General features: G+C 41.0%; 1 protein-coding gene across 1 annotated transcript in view; it reads left to right on the top strand.

Annotated features, from left to right (window-relative positions):
* LOC109938716 (polyamine-modulated factor 1-binding protein 1) overlaps positions 1-14,990 on the top strand; it is a 149,206-nt gene extending 134,216 nt beyond the window's left edge. The window contains exons 17-20 of the mRNA XM_048605966.1: positions 2,013-2,122; positions 4,675-4,749; positions 14,510-14,603; positions 14,916-14,990. Coding sequence (XP_048461923.1) covers positions 2,013-2,122; positions 4,675-4,749; positions 14,510-14,603; positions 14,916-14,990 — 354 coding nt within the window. The remainder of the gene's footprint in view (positions 1-2,012; positions 2,123-4,674; positions 4,750-14,509; positions 14,604-14,915) is intronic.
* The last annotated feature ends 5,101 nt before the right edge of the window (positions 14,991-20,091 follow it).

Raw genomic sequence — 20,091 nt, forward strand, 5'->3', positions numbered from 1 at the left:
GAGATCTGGTCAATTTGATTTGATTTATTTATTGTCATGTATATTACAAATACAGTGAAAAGTGTTGTTTAGTGTCACTACTGTCCGGTGCCATCTTGAAACACAGAAAATAAAGCTTGACACAGAATATAACACCAAGCAAAAAAGCAAAAGTGTTCATCTTCACATTTCCTTCATGTTACAGCTCACGACAATCATTGCCTCCACCACTTCCGCTGGCAGTCTGTGGGCTCCTCCAACTTGCCACGGGCCTGGGACTAACCTCCACAACATTAGCCCAGTGACAGCCCTATCACCACTGTCACCGAGCCCTGCTGATGCCATCTTGGTTAGCATGAACGAGTTGAGCCAAAGAGCCTATTTCCAAGCTATATATCTCTATAATTCTATGAATGGCGACTTCATCCAAACAAGGCAAGATGGTAGACTCAGGCTAGCACAGAATGAGGGGGATACTGTCGGGTCTTGAAGGTAGTTAATGAGGTGAGTTTGGAATGATATGGTGAGAAATCTCATTAAGCTTAATGGAGAGAAACCCTCCATGAAACTTGATGAAATTGGCACTTTGCTAAAATTTCATAAGAAAATTCTGCCCGAAGCTAAAATAAGCTAATGCCACAAGCCACCCATCTATATAGCTACAAACGCTAAGAGGATTGCAGAGAGATGCCCAAACAGGTAAAAATGTTTGGAATACCAGGAGTTTGCAAACAGATAATGAAGGTATAAGAATTCTAGCTTTGGAGAGAAACAGGAGGAAGAATTTCAGAAGAACTCAGCAAAAAAGGGGTTTTGAGTACCACCTTGAGTTTTGAGAAGGGAGGACAAAGAGATAAAACTTTGCAGAAATCAAAACTATTTTGTTGAAGGAAAGTCTGGCAGAAAGTGCTGAAACCACAGAATGGGCAGTAATAAGGAACATTCTGCCCATCCCAAACTCTGCTGTTCTGAGCAGCCTGACTTTACAAGAAAAAGCCAACTATTCAACTGGAGAAACATATTTCAGCTATTGGATCTGACCTTTTGAACTTCAGCAAGAAGAAACTAAACCAACAGTAAATCACAGAGACCTAATGTGGCTTTGTTCTAAATATTATTTTGTCTTACATTTAATTGTTATAATTTTGGTACCTGACATTTTTTGTTAATAACTTTATCTCTTTATTATAAGGAATCTTGAGTAATAACTTCTAATAAACCAACTTTAAACCTGTTCAAAATGAAAATACAACTGCTGGATTTCTTTAACTTAAATCATGACAAATTTTAAAAGGGCTACAAGAGCTATGTTAATATAAAAGTCACCGACCATGAGGTGGGCAGTTGGTGGGTGTGACAATAGCAGAACTATGAAAATAGATTTCCATGACCAGAGAAATTGTTAAACAGTAGTTATTTCATATAGATCTTTGTAAATCCACTTGCACCCCATTAACATGGCATAATTTTCTTTCAGGTGTTTTCAACAATAACATCACAACTTATAAGGGGAAGTTCCCATCAGTTCATTGATTTCTACAAAATTGCTGTCTGTGGGGACTTCAACAGCATACTCTGTGAAGGAGCAGGGAATAACAGACAATTTTCAAATTTCCATATTTAACTACTGATGCTTGATCTTATTGTTAGTTTCACAGTATTAATGACTGAAACATTGCTAACTCCATCACTTCAACTGCAAAGACCAGGCCACTATAATTTAGTGTCAGACTTATGCCAATACCTCCCTGAAATTAAGTTATACGTCAGGGTAACTGCCCTTCCAATTTTCCATCTACCTCTGTTGGGAATTCTCTTGTGATGGTCTAGTAGATTTTTCCTGCAGTTATATAGCTGAAATACAAACTCAACATGTGAAAGGCTAGAGTCACAAGCCCGTGCTGAAACACTCTAGCACAAGATGGACATATTTCGACACACTTTCATTGCAACATCACCATTAATTTGTCATACATGAGATTTAAATTCCCTGAAATTAGTTTATTCTAACCTACAATTTTGGATTGTTTTAGCTTGAGACCTTACGAAAGTCTCTGCATGGTGCAAGGTCAGACAGTTCAAGATTACATCGAGAAAGTGAACTGGTTGTAGCGAATGTTAATCAGTGGGTAAAGGACCAAAAGTAAGTACTTTAATTTCTATTATTGTTTCATAAAGATCCACAAATTAAACATGTAACTAGTTAACATTCTGGTATATTTCAAATAAAAGTGTGGTTCAGCTATCAATTTAGGTGCCTTGACCAATAATGGAGTATGAAAATCTGAACCTCTGCCCAGACAATGAAGTATTACTTTAATACGAGAACTAGTTAACAGGACCAATGATTATTTCTATGATATTGCCAAAAAAAGACACATTTTGTTGAAACATTTGTCCTGCACTCATCTGAACATGGTTTGATGCAGGTCAGTTTCTTCAATGATCAAAATGCTTAATTTTATTCATACATTCACACTGTTGTCTTTTGCAAAAATGGTATAGAGTGGTGGATGGATTTTGCAAACTGATAAACAACCTATACTAAACCATGAAACAAATCCTGAAGGGGAACTTGAACCCACAACCTTCCAACTCAAGGACAAGCCTACCAAATGAAGTACTTGAATTCTCAAAATGTGAACCACAATTGCTGTCTTCTCCTACCAAGTCCCATGCCATTTGTAGGAAAATATTAAAGAAAAGCAGCTTTTTTAACTAAAGTACATTCCTCCATTAGTTTGTTTTATTTAAAATAAGGTAGAACATATAATTAATTTCATATAGAAACAAGCTTGTCATTTTGAGTAGAAAGTGACATGGGAACGTTTCATAGAATCCCTGTAGTAGGGAAACAGGCCATTTGGCCCAAGTCCACACCAACCCTCTGAAGAGCATCCCACCCAGACCCACTCCCCTACCCCTTTAACCCACCTAATCTACACATCCCTAAACACTATTGGCAGTTTAGCATGGCCAATTCACCTAACCTGCACATCTTTGGACTGTGAGAGGAAACCAGAACACCTGGAGGAAACCCACACAGACACAGGGAGAATGTGCAAACTCCACACAGACAGTCACCCAAGGTGAGAATCAAACCCGGATCCCTGGCACTGTGAGGTAGCAGTGCTAACCACTGAGCCACCGTGCCACTAAATGTTTGCAGTTAGTGGTGGTGAAGGGAACATGATAGCCACAATACAAGTTATGATCTAAGATGACTAACTTCATTCAAAAGGATTATTTTATATTTTTATATAGAATAAAATTGTCTGGAAATGCATCCTTGCTGATAACAAATGAATTTCACAAAACATCCGAGCTAAGTTGTCATCATTCATAGTAATCACTGCCTCTTGAGTGAATATCATCTTTATTGTTTATGTAGTAAATGTATTTATATTAAACCAGAACGGAATATTTAGCATTTATTTAAATGAATATCTTGGTTTTAAAGTAATTCCCAACTATCTATTTCCAAAAAAAAATCAAAATTGATGTCATTTGAGAACAGTGGAGTTCTGGTGCGCCTTGTGGTTGATTTGTGAAAACATTGTGATTGTTGCTAGGAAACCACCTGGATCAAAATTACTGAGTAATGTGACTGACATCATTTAATCATATCACAGAAATAAGCAACATCACAAATCTTACTTTATTGATGGTGCGATACTATTAGCTTTAGGTTAAATTAATTAATACAGAAGTAACCTAATAAAGGGATCATTGTGGTGTCGCACATACATCATGTGATGCATAGCAACAAAATTGCACCATTCTTGGTGGTTTTGATTTAAATCTGATTATTGTGCTATCACATCATTTCTGACCATGAGAAGGAGTGTGAATCATTGGACTGCTGGCACAATTAACTTGTACCCAGCACTGTGCTGAATGTAATTTATTTATACTACCCGGTATCTCCTTTAGCCCTTGTGCCTGAGCTCTCAAATAAACTTCATAAACCATTCAAACTATGTTCTCATCAAACAGAACATATCCGAACCCCTTGAGCACATTGTATCTTTATCCTGTACATATTAGATTAGAATTGAATGTTTAAAATTGAATAAAATGAAACTTCCCAGACCCAAGTAATTTTATAGGAATGAACGTTCATCAAGATGTAATGGCAGTAAGCAGTCACTGATGTAGTATTTTCGTTAAAATAAATCTGGCAATGCTAGTAAAAGCCTAGAATCAGATCGGTAAGTAATATTCATGAATATGCGTGGATATTTTTCAAACACACAAAACATAGTAAAAGCGACCAACCACATGATGGCAAGATGATATAATGCTGTTTTAAAAAGATGGACTGGTTAGTTCTTTTTTGTTCTAAATTTTTGCCCCTGGTGAATGCATTAGGAGATCCAGTAGTGCATATTACACATCACACAAATTTGTTCTTTTTTTTATTTTCTATTAATTATTCAACTGTAAACTTTTCTGCAGCAGTGTGATACGCATAAATAGAAACTGAATGTTCAAATTCTGATAAGATTCCTGAAAAGTTAGAAAAATATACAGTGTATAAAACATGAAAGCATTACTTTTATTTTCATGCAGCATGAGGCCAGGTGCTTCCATGGTCAAAATGCCATTCCATGTGGTTCTTTATTGTAGGTTTTGTTTGTGCCTTTCCTGCAGTAACTGCAAGCAATTAAAACATTGTGTGTGTTTTTTAAACAGACAAGCCAATGAAAAACTTGGAAATAAGATCAAAGAGCAAACAAAGCAAATCCTTCAACTAACAGCTGAAAAAGAGTAAGTACCAATACTGGGAACTAACTAGTGTAAATGTCAGACTTGCCTGTAGTAGTATTACTGTTATTAATATTGTAGTGCTTGATTACCTGAGAACACACCTTTGGATAGAAAGGAGAAACAGCACTCTTCCTTTCAAACACAGTTGTTCAATCAACTACAGCGACAGATTATGTACAAAGTTATTTTGAGAAGTAGATGAGTCCAATCAAAACCAAGCAGACCTATTAGTTCTTTGCTTATTAAGATGTAGGAGGTATAGATGAGCAAGTAAATGTTTCTTTTCAGAAAGCCCAGGTTTGATGATTGTTGTATAAGTGGAGTTCAGAGCTTCCGTTTTCCCTTATTCCTCACATCCTCCATGCCTCCCCAGACTAGTTATGTGCCTGACATGTCTTATGATTTATTTGACCTTTATACATTTTGATTTCTGTCTTCCCACTTGTACTCAGAGACATGAAAGCTTATTTCATTGCAACTTAAAAATAAAAAGCACCAGTAGGGGACGTTCAATATTTTGGTCATGGTTTCAGATTTGATTTGAATTTCTGTGTGTTCTGGGCACCACAATCATTCAACCTTTGGAAGCTACTGGTGCTAGAAAGTCTGCTTTGTAAATTCAGCACTCTCACAATATATTGTTGCCAATGGACTGAAGGAAAAAGATTAAAGTTATGAGTTGACCTCATGTTATAAAGTAAAGTGAGTCTATTAGTGGGCAAGCACACAGAGTGACTTCAGATCGACCATCTGTGCATTATATTAAATGAAATGATAAGAAATTATCATTGGTTGTTGTGGTTGCATCCACCAGTACCATCTGAGATATGTTGGATTCACTTCCACTAGTCCTTCTTATTTATATTCATCTACATCACTGATACCAGCTGGGAATGGACGCCCATAACAAAGTCTTCAGTCGTAGTGAGTGTCGGTCATGTTTGAAGAGAGTAGGTTATTGCATAGTACTTTATTCATATTCACATCACATCTGAGCTACAGAACCACTTCCATCCAGAAGACAAGGGCAGTGCATGGGAACACCACCACCTTGCAAGTTTCCATCCAAGCCACTCACCATTCTGACTTGGAAATATATTGTGTTTCTACACTGTAACTGGGTCAAAAACCCTGGAATTCCCTCCCTAAGGGACTTGTGGGTCTGTCTACAGCAAATGGACTGCAACGGTTCAAGAAGGCTGTTCACCACCACCTTCTCAAGGGCAGCTTAGAAAGGGGCAATAAATGATGGCCAGCTGGCGATGCCCACATCCCACAAGAAATATTAAAAAAGGGAGTTTTTTGTGAGACCTCAGGCTGACTTTGAAGTAAGTACACATTACTCTGTAGCTACATAGAACTTAGCATTTAGAAACTGATACACACACTGGTCAGCTCCTCCCAAGACTATCACATGATATCAGTTAACTCTTTCAGATGCCAACTGCATTATATAAAAGTCATAAAAGCCCTTCTGGTTCACTAAGGTACTTCACGGAAGGAAATGTGCCATCCTTTATCTGATTTGATTTGCATCCGTGACTTGGCCTGTGGCTATGTGGTCAACTCTTAACTGCTCTCTGAAAGGGCATCACAAACCACTAATTTATAAACAACCACTACAGAAAAGTTGAAGAAGAACTTTAATAAATGAACAGGCCACCCAGCAACAACCTAGGCTCCAAACATAACAAAGTGGTATGATCTCAACTGATGTTACTGCTGGACAATACAGAGCCTAGAATAAAATCTGACGTGGCAGATCCAATTATTTTCATTTTTTTATTCACTTGTGAAACTTAGTCATCATTCACCAGTACTTATTGCCCATACAGAGTTATTCTTGAGAAGATGGTGGTGACCCTTCTTAATGTGTTTAATGAGATAGTCTTTCCCTATCACATAAGCACAAAAATCTGCACATTTCATTTTAATAGAAGAAATAGGTTTATTACATAAAAGAAGTAACAAAAAACAAACCAAGCTATCTAAATACAATTGTGTTTGGAAGATTTTGAAACACATGGCAAAACAACTACTCCCCAATACCATCAATTTACAGTTAATCAAAATCTAGGGAAATTTCCTTTCCTGTCAAATCTTTACATTTGTCTTCATTGATTCTTCTCAGTTCCAGCCCTGTGAGCTATGAGGCATTTTCCATTTACCACTCACACAACTGAGATTTTAGATTTTCTCAGCTTTGAATACAAATACAGATTTCTAACCAGAATCTCTTGGTCTGGAAGTTTCATAAACTATACTCTTTCCCCAAGGTAACTTATTTCCTGAACTGCTGAGAAGAATTTCCATTTTCTAAGGAAAACTATATTCGTATATGACTTTAGTCAGGTTTCCTTCGAGGTGCCCAAAGTTTTTAAATTAAATTTAAAATTTAAAAATTTAAAATCCTCCTAGATTTTGCTAAATTAGAAAGGTTTTCCATACATCCAATAGACAATGTCCACACCACTGGGAAGGTTGTTCTTGACAAGATGAAGAATGGTTGCAATGAAGATAGAGAAAAGGGTGAGGGTGATGACACGTCCCTGCTTGACCTGTATCTTGATCTAAAAGGATTTTGTCATCTGTCTGTGAGGACTGTCACTGACATTTTGTTGTTGAGGAGATGGAGGATGTTGATGAATTTTGTTAAATAGCTAGTCTTTGACAGGATCTACTACAGCATTACCTGATTGACTGAGTTGAAAGTCATGATAAGATTGATGAAGGCCATGTAGAGTGATTGATGTTGTTTTTGGCATTTCTCTTGGAGCTGCGAACAATGAAAATCATATCTAGAGTTCCACAGGTCAATCAGAAGCCACACTGGCTTTCAGGAAGGATTACTTCTGAGACTGGGAAAAGGCACCTAGCAAGGATTTTCCTGGTGATGGAGAGCAAGAAGATTCTTCTGAAGTTTCCAAAGTCAACTTTGTCTCTTTTCTTGAAAACAATGGTATTGGCAGCATCTGTAGGTTCAGCAGGAATTTCTTCTTTGTCAGATTTTCAGGAGCAGTTGATGGAGATGACAGGTAAGCTCTGCTCCTCAAAGTCTGAAAATCTCCACAGGAATCTTATCTATTCCTGCAGATATTCCATTATGCATCTGTCTAATGGCAGCTTCAACTTCTGCCCCACTGGATGGGAGCACAAGATCATCTTTCATGGGGAGTTGGGGGATTTCCTCAAAGATGTTCTCATTGATGATTGTATCACAGTTTAGAGGTTCTTTGAAGTGTTCCCTCCAATAGAGGCTAATGTTTCCCCTGTGTCTCAAAAGGGTTCTTACTCTTACTCTTACTTTGCACTGGTTTGAGATCAGGGGTGTTGGTCCAGTAAATTGATCGAAGAAAGCCCTGATGTCCTGTTTGTCAGCAAGGAGTTGCAGCTCCATAACTTACTCCGTCCACCATTGATTTTTAATTTCTCTCATTCTTCTGTGTAGCCCAGCCTTTGCTGTTTGATGAGTTCTCCTCTCCACTTCTCTGGTAATGTTGCTTTGCCAGGCATGGAGAGCCTGTTCTTGTCGATGAGGTCTTTGATGGTGTGGTCATTCTCATTGAACCACTTTTGGTGTTTCCTGGTCTTGTAGCCGATGGACTCTTCACAGCTGAGATAATGGCTACATTCAGCTCTTCCCAGATTTCCTGCACTCCACTGAAATTAACTCTTTGGAGATTTTGGTAAAGATGTTGTCACTAGTCTGCTTATTTCTTGTAGTTGCTCAATGTTGACCTTTTTTCTGAACTGTTTCTTCATCTTCAGCTGCTTCAGTGGCACTTGACAGACATTTAGGAGCAAAAAGGATGCCCTCACCTGCACTTGGCACCACTTTGGTAATGAGGACATCCTTTTGGCCTTGGGATCAAACAATGACACAGTGGATAATGTGCCTGTACTTTGATCATGGTTGCCTCCAAGAAGTGTTGAACTTGTCTTTTTCATGAATCAGTGTGTTGGTGATGACCAGCTATGATCCGCAAATTTGGTGAGTAGGAGAATCCCATTGTTGTTGCACGTGTTGATTCCTTCCTTTCCAGAGTTGGGCAACCTTTTCAAACCCGGGATTGAAGTCCCCAAGGATGATAATTTTATCTTCCTTACATATATTGGTGAGTACGATGTCCAGGATGGAGTAGAAGCCTTCTTTGGACGACCATTTGTTTTTTATTCATTCACGGGAGGAGGGTGTCGCTGGCTGCGCAGCATTTATTGCCCATTCCTAATTGCCCAGCGGGCAGTTAAGAGTCAACCACGTTGCTGTGGGTCAGGAGTCACATGTAGGCCAGACTGGGTAAGGATGGCAGTTTCCTTCCCTAAAGAGCATTAGTGAACCAGATGGGTTTTTCCAACAATCGACAATGGATTCACGGTCATCATTAGATTGTTAATCCAGATATTTATTGAATTCAAATTCCACCATCTGCCGTGGCGGGATTCAAACCTAGGTCCCCAGAACATTATCTGGGTCTCTGAATTCACAGTCCAGCGATAATACCACTAGGCCATCATCTCCCCATTCAATGACCGTAACCTTCTGGCTCTTGGCAAGTCATAGACAGAGTTATGAAGTGATTGTTGATGCTAACAGGGAACTTGGAGAGTTGGTTGACGAGTCTATTTTTGATAGCTAATCCAGATCCATGTGTCCTGGGTTGTTCCTTACATTTTTCCTCTCCAGAATAAGATGTAACCATTACTTTCTTCCCTTAAGCATTCTTCACCTGCTCTTCTAACCTCCTGCAGGGCAACAATGTCAATGTTGTAGTGCCTGAGTTCACATGCAACATAGGAAGTTCTTCGTCCTGGATGACTGTTTTCATCATTATTCATGAGGGTTCCTACATTCCCTGTTCCAAAACTGAGTTTGACTTTGGTTTACGGACTGCAGGAACATGAGCTTCCTGGATGTGTTTTCCAGCCAAGTTGCTGAAGAACAGACTACAATTAGGGCACTTTTTCTACCTGTTTCCTGTGCAGGGCGAGCAGAAGCGTCCTGAAGACAGCTGCTCAGTCATGAAGAAAACTGAGTCAGATACCACCACCTCGGTGCCGGACTGAGGGCAGAGACTGCCAGATCTCACAACCCTGTCCCATTTCACATCTCACATCTCACCAATCGCCACAAAGCTTGTGTTGTGTGTATTGGGGAGTCATATTCCTCTAGGTCAGCACCTTTTGCAGGACATATTTTAATGCGGGAATGCAGATCAGCACACACACAGTCCTTGACAAAAGGTAGATTCAGTTCCAGTGGCAAGGAAACATCAATAGTTGGGGATGACCCAACTGCTGCAGCTTTCATACACCATCGCAGCCGAAGATATCATACAAATATTTTCTACCTCAATCGCCATGGAGAACTTGCTTTGGATTCCACTTTGTCTGGTTCCTCCCCGCCAACCTTGTCATCATGGGTGATCCTGCCAGATGTGGCTTTAGAGGTGAAGGATACCTGCAAAGACTATGTTCTGCACATGAGCTCAGACATTAAGCTTCTGTGTGGAGTCCAAATCCTGACTCCAAACTCTCCTGAACACATTACGCAGCACTGAGAATCAATTCCACTAAAGGCTGTGATGCACAAGCAGAGTAATGCAGCCTGGAAGGACTGACCCTAGCAGCTAGAAAGACAAACACTCACACAGCAGATGATGAACAGTGACCACATATTTACAAAAATGGGAGCGTATATCAGTAAAGTTTCACCCCTGCCTTCAGAAGATGATATTTATCCTTTCCCTCCCACTATGTCTCAGTGCAGGAACAAAAACAAAGTTGCTGGGAAAGCTCAGCAGGTCTGGCAGCATCTGTGGAAGAGTAAACAGAGTTAACGTTTCGGGTCCGGTGACCCTTCCTCAGAACTGAGGGTGGCTGGGAAAACGTCAGTTTATAAGCAGAAAATAGGGAGGTGGGTGGGGTAGCGAGTAAACAATAAGATAGAACCCAAAGAGAGAGAAAGACAGTTGGACAGACAAAGGAGTTGCTAACGATCAGGCTGGGAGGGTGAATAGTTGTTAATGGGGACTGTTAGTGACTAACAACAGGGGGTGTGTAGAGGCAGGCTATGTGGTAACAAGGCCTGGTGTGTGGGGTGGGGTCTGGGACATGGGAGAGTTTAGGCCCTAAAATTATTGAACTCAATATTGAGTCCGGAGGGCTGTAGGGTCCCCAAGCGGAAAATGAGGTGTTGTTCCTCCAGCTTGCGTTGGGCTTCACTGGAACACTGTAGCAAGCCGGAGACAGAGATGTTGGCCAGAGAGCAGGGTGGTGCATTGAAGTGGCAGGCAACAGGTAGTTCAGGGTCTTTTTTGCGAAGAGAACGTAGGTGTTCTGAAAGCGGTCGCCAAGTCTACGCTTCATTTCCCCAATGTAGAGGAGACCACATTGTGAGCAGCGAATGCAGTAGACTAGATTCTTGGAAGTGCAGGTGAAGTGTTGCTTCACCTGGAAGGTATGTTTGGGCCCTTGGATAGTGGGGAGGGAGGAGGTAAATGGGCAGGTGTTGCACCTTCGCCGGTTACAGGGGAAGGTGCCGTGGGGCTGTGGGGAGGCGTTGTAGGTGAAGGAAGTGTGGACCGGGTGTCCCGGAGGGAACGGTCCCTGCAGAAGGCGGACAAGGGAGGGGAGGGGAATATGTGTCTGGTGGTGGCATCTTGCCGGAGGTGGCAGAAATGGCGTCTGATGATCTTCTGGATGTGGATGCTGGTGGGATGGTAGGTGAAGATAAGGGGAACCCTATCGCTGTTGCGGGAGGGAACTTCTCTTTCAACTCCTCTCATTTTCTTCAGGTAGGAGGGGTTGCCATGGGTACCCGCATGGGCCCTAGTTATGCCTGTCTTTTCATGGGGTACGTGGAACATTCCTTGTTCCAGTCCTATTCCAGCCCCCACCCACAACTCTTTCTCCAATACATCAATGATATCATCGGTGCTGCTTCCCTCTCTCGTCTAGAATTGGAAAACTTCATCAATTTCGCCTCCAATTTCCACCCTGCCCTCACTTTCACCTGGTCTATCTCTGACTCCTCCCTTCCCTTCCTCAATATTTCTGTTTCCATTTCTGGGGATTGACTGGCCACTAATATCCATTACAAACCCACCGACTCCCACAGCTACCTGGACTATACATCCTCACACCCCACTTCCTGTAAAGACTCCATCCCATTTTCTCAGTTCCTCCATCTCCGTCGCATATGTTCAGGCGAGGCCAACTTCGACAAGGGAGCCTCCGAAATTTCCACATTCTTCCTCAACCAAGGATTCCCCAGCTCCGTTGTCAACAGGGCCCTCAATCAGGTCCGATCCATCTCCCACACTTCTGCCCTCACCCCTTCTCTTCCCTCCCACAACAGCGATAGGGTTCCCCTTATCCTCACCTATTATCCCACCAGCATCCACATCCAGAAGATCATCAGACGCCATTTCCGCCACCTCCAGCAAGATGCCACCATCAGACACATATTCCCCTCCCCACCCTTGTCCGCCTTCCGCAGGGACCATTCCCTCTGGGACACCCTGGTCCGCACTTCCTTCACTCCCAACACCTCCCCACAGCCCTATGGCACCTGCCCCTGCAACCGGCAAAGGTGCAACACCTGCCCATTTACCTCCTCCCTCCCCACCATCCAAGGGCCCAAACATACCTTCCAGGTGAAGCAACACTTCACCTGCACTTCCAAGAATCTAGTCTACTGCATTCGCTGCTCACAACGTGGTCCCCTCTACATTGGGGAAACGAAGCGTAGACTTGGCGACCGCTTCACAGAACACCTACATTCTCTTCGCAAAAAAGACCCTGAACTACCTGTTGCCTGCCACTTCAATGCACCACCCTGCTCTCTGGCCAACATCTCTGTCTCCGGCTTGCTACAGTGTTCCAGTGAAGCCCAACACAAGCTGGAGGAACAACACCTCATTTTCTGCTTGGGGACCCTACAGCCCTCTGGACTCAATATTGAGTTCAATAATTTTAGGGCCTAAACTCTCCCGTGTCCCAGCCCTCCACCCCACGCACCGGGCCTTGTTACCACATAGCCTGCCTCTACACACCCCCTGTTGTTAGTCACTAACAGTCCCCATTAACAACTACTCACCCTCCCAGCCTGATCGTTAGCAACTCCTTTGTCTGTCCAACTGTCTTTCTCTCTCTTTGGGTTCTATCTTATCGTTTACTCGCTACCCCACCCACCTCCCTATTTTCTGCTTATAAACTGATGTTTTCCCAGCCACCATCAGTTCTGAGGAAGGGTCACTGGACCCGAAACATTAACTCTGTTTTCTCCTCCACAGATGCTGCCAGACCTGCTGAGCTTTTCCAGCAACTTTGTTTTTGTTCCTGATTTACAGCATCCGCAGTTCTTTTGGTTTTTATGTCTCAGTGCAGTCCTGAGCTCCACTGCTGAGATGAAGAATGTCTGCCTTACAGTGGAGTCTGTTGGCCATGAAGTTTTGGTTGGATGACGATAGGGGTATTTGTGGCCAGAGGGCTCAATAGTCATGAAGGGGGCAGGCAGGTTGGAGGTGGAAGGCCCAGCCACCTCCCCAGGCTGTACTGTGGCGAAACTTCTGGAGCAGCCTATCTGTGATTCCTCCTCCAGCCGGGTGCATACAGGGCACTGCCATTTCTACTGAGCACCAATGGCTGGAGTGATGGAGTGCTGGCCTATGCGTATATTCAGCAGACACAGTGGAAGCTGGACCTGGCTGTCAATGGAGGCAGCCAGAGCTCATGTGATGGAGGCAGCATGATGCAAACAGTGTTGGTGGAGTCTTCCAACCTTTGAGTCAGTTTGCCCAATGCCTCTTACAAACTTGCCAACTGCGCTGCTGTATCAGTTTGTGTATTTGTATGAACTTAATCATTGGCACCACGAGAACCTCTCCTGCCTTGGTCTCTGGCAGTCCTCCAAGTGCCAGCAATTTTGGAGCATTTCTTCCTCAACCAACTGCGGAAGTGTAGCAGTGATGTGCTGACCAGCATGTGCTTCTGACTCTATCCTAGCTAAAGTAATCACTGAGCTTTCAATAGCTGAGCTGGTGGAGTGTGCAGGAGGCAGCCTTCCCTGTACACCCTATAAGGAATCTGTGGCTTCTTCCTCAGAGGTGGAAGAGGAGATATCTTGCTGGGATATCCTCCTCCTGCCAAGACCTTGCAGATGCAATTGCTACTTGCAGGAGACAAAAGAGGTAATGTATATCAAATAAGGGATAGAATTTTGGGGATATTAAGAATAATGTCAGTATGGTGGTATGGGAGAGCAGCACAGCAATGGGCTATGACTCAGTGTCATCCTGAGGCCAGTCTGACAGGATATGCACAGTGCATAGATAACAAAGCAAGTATGAGAATTCTTGCTAGGCCTCATGGAAAGAAACACTCCACAAAACTTGCCAGAATTGACACTTAGCCAATTTGAGTCTAAACTCAGCTCACAATAGTTATGCTAGGATAAGATGAACACTACCTTCATGGCAAATTCATCACAGAGCTTCTTTAATCTATGCTTGTGGATAGGATTAAGGTTTTTCTCATACAAAATCAATATATTACAAAAATATTGTGACATAAAACCTGAGGGTTTACAGAGGTGTTGTGGCACATTTTCTTACAGCATCAAATTAATGACTACCAGATGGCTTTTTGGTTGAAATATTTTTCATTGTTAGTTATTGCATTTACATTCTATTATTCCTTTATCTTTGCTGCAGTAATGACCCTTTCTGCTATTGCTATTGTAATCTTTGTCACAACACAGCCATCTACAGGAAATGAATGAACGACTACAGCATGAGAATAAGAAATTAAAAGTTGAAGTGGATGAGAAGAGAATAGCAAACGAGAGGCTAAAGGTAAGTTGTCTAATTCCTCAAAGGCACTACAAATGGAAAAGTTGTAAAGTTTAAATGTTGACTTGGTGTAGGCAAATCTGGTCCTGAAAGATATCATTAGAATGAATGTGTGATGTGGTATGTGTTATCAGTATATTTTTGAAAGTTTTCTTTATCTTCTGTTGAAAATATTTTCTGCTTACCAAAGTTCTTTTATTAATAGGGAATCAGGAAAGCTTTGAACGTAGATTTCCTTGTGGACACTCTGAGTGCAACACCTGAAAATACCATTTGTCCAATTATTGAACCATATTAATTTGTGTCTCTTTTCAGGCTTTGCACAGTCATCCAGGTGAGCATCCTAATGTCATGCGTCAAATCCGGAGCCCATTTCAAGATGAAGAGTAAGTATTTATCCCTGAATATTACCATTTTTCATTTCATTAAAGCTCAGCTATACGTTGGGATCCAGCATGATTCACATGACCATTGACATTAAACTGCAAATGGGAACCTGTTCTATTTAACAGTGATGCAGTTTAAAGTAATTTCTGAATCATAAACAATTTACTAATGGCTGAGTGAGTTTGCACAATAAATAACAGACATAAAGACCAGGTCAGCAATCTGTGCTGACTTAACACAAGTACAATTGGCCTTAGCAGCTCTAGGTTAGACAAGAGACTTTTTTTCTAATCACTATTAATTGATCCTTCCGAGAAGTGTGTCTTTGTGTATGTGTGAACATTAGGTGAGGGCAGAGTTGAGCTTGGCTGAGATCATTAAATAGCTTGCTAACACTTTATCAAGCATCATGCTTGAGTAATGGGCACTTGGGCAAATGTACTAGAGAGCATTCATTACCTATAGAATGGCCATGTTGCAAAAAGTAAAGATATTCAGTGATAAGAACTGGAGAAAAAAGGAAGACAATTGACTGGTGAGTGTGGCATTACTTATTCCAGCATTTTTATGTCCTTCCCAGGTAATTGCCGTACCAGATATTAGATGGATGTCACCTGGACAATTCAGATTTGATTTGCTAGAATCAAATTCTAAATTTTGAAAATCTGGAAAATCTGGAAAACAGTGTCATGATGTAGCATATTCTACTCACCTTGTAGAGTATAAGGAAATGTTTGTATGGATTCTGATTGCTCCATTGATTAAATACAGACCACAAAACATTACCTTTAAAAACATCACTGAACCATGATATAAATATGCATTTGATACAAAGTTATTAATCATTTGCCAATGAATAAGCCACAACCACCACTAAAATAAGTTGCTCGAAAATACATTTCAAATTTCTTTGACCATCCATGCTGTTTCCACACCCTAGCCCACATAAAAACTAAACAATTATGAAAATAATTGTCAATAAACACAATAAACACCTTATTCTACTTCTTCAGCTCTATGCCTGAAGGCAGATCCAACCAACAATGCCACAATCTCCACGGAAGTAGGCACGTCCTGGCAAGTTTTCATCCTTGCCAGAACTGGGGTCAAACTCCATGCTGTTGGCACCAATTTGACTTACACCATGCAGACAAGCTGTTGTAGCAATAGAGATAACAAGGTATAGAGCTGGATGAACACAGCAGGCCAAGCAGCATCAGAGGAGCAGGAAGTCTAACATTTCGGGCCTAGACCCTTCTTCAGAAAAATTTTCTGCTGCTTGGCCTGCTGTGTTCATCCAGCTCTGCACCTTGTTATCTCAGATTCTCCAGCATCTGCAGTTCCTGCTATCTGCTGTAGCAATATGTGCTTTTGCACGCATGTGATAGTCCGGAGCTAATTAGACAATGGCTGTAGGTTTCCCCTGCATCTTATGGCTTACCAGGAATCTCTTCCACACTCACCACCTGGTATTGGTGTTGGTTGGAATGGTTTACAGATTGATGATCGACTTATGTGGCTGCTATATGAATGCATCTTCCTTTGCTGTCAAGTCCTGGAGTGAGACATGAAAAAGATTCTGGCTCAGGGAAGGGATATTACCAAATTCATCAGCCACTTCACAAGTTGTACCTAACTGAAGCTGTAAAACTCCAGAACCACATCTACAACAATAGACCATTGTCTGACATTAAAAACAGTATTCATTCTGTGATTGCATTAATGAAGTGGAATAGATTGGCTGGAATATTTAGTGGCAAATTATTGAAGTTTTATTGAGTTGAAGGGCCCACAAGCTGCAGATTTCAAGGCATCCAATGACCTGGACCTTCACTTGGAATATCCAATTGCTAAACTTCCAGACCATCACCATAATAAATATATGTTGCTACAAAATGTGATGCATATTATTCTTCTCAGAGCAATGTAAACCCAGGCAGATGAGATATTAATCTTCTCCCCAGTATCGTGCTGCTATTTTATAATCTTTACCACGATGAGTGATGGATCCAAATAGCTTCATTAATTATTCTCAGATCCCATTTTTAATATGTCAAAAGATCTATTTTTCTACATTTGCATCTGCATTCTCTACACTACAACAGCAACCACACATCAGAAGTGCTTCATTTTCTGCAAGGCACTTTCAGGCATCTTGTGGTTGTGACAACTACCATAAAAATGGAAGTCTGTTTATTCTTTCTTTTCTTTCAAATCATTCTGACCCCCAAGTTTTCTCTATCTATTTTGGGCAAACTGGTATCTGAACTAGTAAATTGTGAGAACTGATTTTTTTTTTCATTTTTAAAGAATAGTCTGTTTAAGCAAAGCTAATCAAGTTCTATCCCTGCTGTTTCTATTTTATTGCATATTCTGTTGGGGTGTTATATTGGTCAGTTACTTAGATTATTACAAATGTAATTACAGTGGACTTCCTATCTTTGAAAGTCAAAGCAGGTAGTGGCATGAAGTAGGCCTTTGTGTTATTGCATGAGTGTTGAAACTGACAAAGTCTTGGGATGATGTTACTAAAGTTCATCAAGTGTTGAAGAGAAAGAATGGATTCTAAAAGTCATTGAAGGTGACTGTATATGGATGCAAGAAGATAAACCATTTTTGAAGATTCTCTGGCTAAGATTGGATAGTTAATAATAGACTCTGGTAAGATATGGTTAGAATACACTAACAAAGCATTGAAAATGACAACAGTGTTGTCAAGTTGAAGGCTGCAGAGAAGTCAAAGAAGAAGATTAATGTACCACAGTCAGAATTTACGTAATTTGTGACTTTGAATAGAGAATTTCATTCCTTTAGCAGGTTGGAGAGCTGATTTCAGAGATTCAAGGAGCCATTTTTGAAACAGATGGGCATCAATTTTGGATATGATAACCATTCTATGACTTAAAAAGGCAAGTAGGAGATGGTGTGGCAGTTTTGACAGACAGAGTGATTGAGATCGGGGTTTTGAGGAGAAAAATGGGAACAGCAGTTTTGAAAGAAATGGAAGTGATACCCAAGTCAAGGGAACCATTTAGAAATCAGCCAACATTAAGGCCAGGAGGTGAAGTTAGGTGATCAGGTGTTGGACCAGTATTAAGAGTGTGATGAGGCAAACACTTTCCTTCAACCTCCCTTCCAATTTTGTTTGTTCTTCTTTGTCATTCTAAGCCTTGCAACGTACCTTGACCATCAATCTATCCCTGGCAACAAACTCTGATCACCCACCTGAAAATGCATGAAAGTGATTTTAAAAAAAGCTTGCAGTGTCTGTGCAGAGAAACAGAGTTAAGATTTTCAAATCCTGAAACCTTAACTGTTTCTCTACACAAATACTGCCAGAGTTGATGTGTGTTTATCAGTTTTTTTGTAGTAATTTCAGATATCCAGCATCTGCAGTATTTTTCTTTTATTAAGTCATCAGTTAAGGCTGATGATTTTTTTTCTTTTTCCCTTCCACTATTGATGCCTTCTTGTTTATCACTTGGTGGGGACTGGGAAATCCCAGCATTGGTTACATTTATTCAGTTCTGTATATGGCATTCTGGTACTCCATCTTGATTACCCACCAAACCAATTTTTCAATACTGCACAACCTACATGAGCTTCTCCCTAATATTTAAAGTTTTATAAATGAAAATGGAGGCCTATGGTCAGCAGTGTGCCACAAGGATCGGTGCTGGGTCCACTGCTTTTCGTCATTTGTATAAATGATTTGGATATGAACATAGGAGGTATGTGTCGTAAGTTTGCAGGTGACACAAAGATTGGAAGTGTAGTGGACAGTGAAGAAGATTACCTCAGTGTACAACAGGATCTTCATCAGATGGGCCAATGGGTTGAGGAGTGGCAGATGGAGTTTAATTTAGATAAATGTGAGGTGCTGCATTTTGGAAAGTCAAATCAGGGCACTTAATGGTAAGGCGCTGGGGATTGTTGCAGGACAAAGAGACTTTGGAGTGCAAATTCATAGTTCCTTGAAAGTGGAGTTGCAGGTAGATAGATAGTGAAGAAGGCATTTGGCATGCTTGCCTTTATTGGTCAGTGCACAGAGTATAGGAGTTGGGAGGTCATGTTGCAGCTGTACAGGACATTGGTTAGGCCACTATCGGAATACTGCGTGCAATTCTGGTCTCCTTGCTATAGGAAGGATGTTGTAAAACATGAAAGGGTTCAGAAAAGATTTACAAGGATGTTGCCAGGGTTGAACGGTTTGAGCTGTAGGGAGAGGCTGAGTAGACTGGGGCTATTTTCCCTGGAGCATTGGAGGCTGAGGGGTGACCTGACAGAGGTTTATAAAATCATGAAGGGCATGGATAGAGTAAATAGGCAAGGTCTTTTCCCTGGGGTGGGGGAGTTCAAAACTAGAGGGCATAGGTTTAAGGTGAGGGGGGAAAGATTTAAGTGGGACCTAAGGGGCAACTTTTTCACACCTCAGTGATGCAAGTATGGAATGAACTGCCAGAACAAGTGGTGGAGACTGGTACAATTACAACATTTAAAAGGCATCTGGATGGGTATATGAATAGGAAGGGTTTAGAAGGAGATGGGCCAAATGCTGGCAAACAGGACTAGATTTATTTAGGATCTCTGGGTCAGCATGGACGAGTTGGACTGAAGGATATGTGTCTATGCTGTATATCTCTGACTGTATGACTTTAAATAAGCTTATGGCAAATAATTGTAGATGCTTATTTCTAACATTTAAAAGTTAGAACGGTGTATTTTTGACCTGTAACTATTTATGATCACATGTTCAAGTTATGAAATTAAGCTCTGTAATTCATTTTTTTCTGCAAGTTGAGAAGGATAAGTCAGGAGTTCTGCTGCTTCATTCAACAGTGAGACATTGTTTGGCTGTCTTTTTACTGTCTTGAATCCTGATAGTTAAAAGTATTTGTGAAAGCATTTACCTGAAACCTAATGTAGCTGTTTAATAAAGTGACAGGATTTGTCATTGATTGGTAATTACACCACAGAAAATCAATTCAGCTGCTTCTTACTTAAAAGAAATCTACAGTTTTCCATTATCCAGTGTAAAGGAAAAAATTTAATGCATGACTGACAACCAAAAGGTCACGCTCACTCTACAATCGAATGTTGATCA

This window comes from Rhincodon typus, chromosome 15, assembly GCF_021869965.1.
Source record: "Rhincodon typus isolate 14 chromosome 15, sRhiTyp1.1, whole genome shotgun sequence".
NCBI classification, from domain to species: domain Eukaryota; kingdom Metazoa; phylum Chordata; class Chondrichthyes; order Orectolobiformes; family Rhincodontidae; genus Rhincodon; species Rhincodon typus.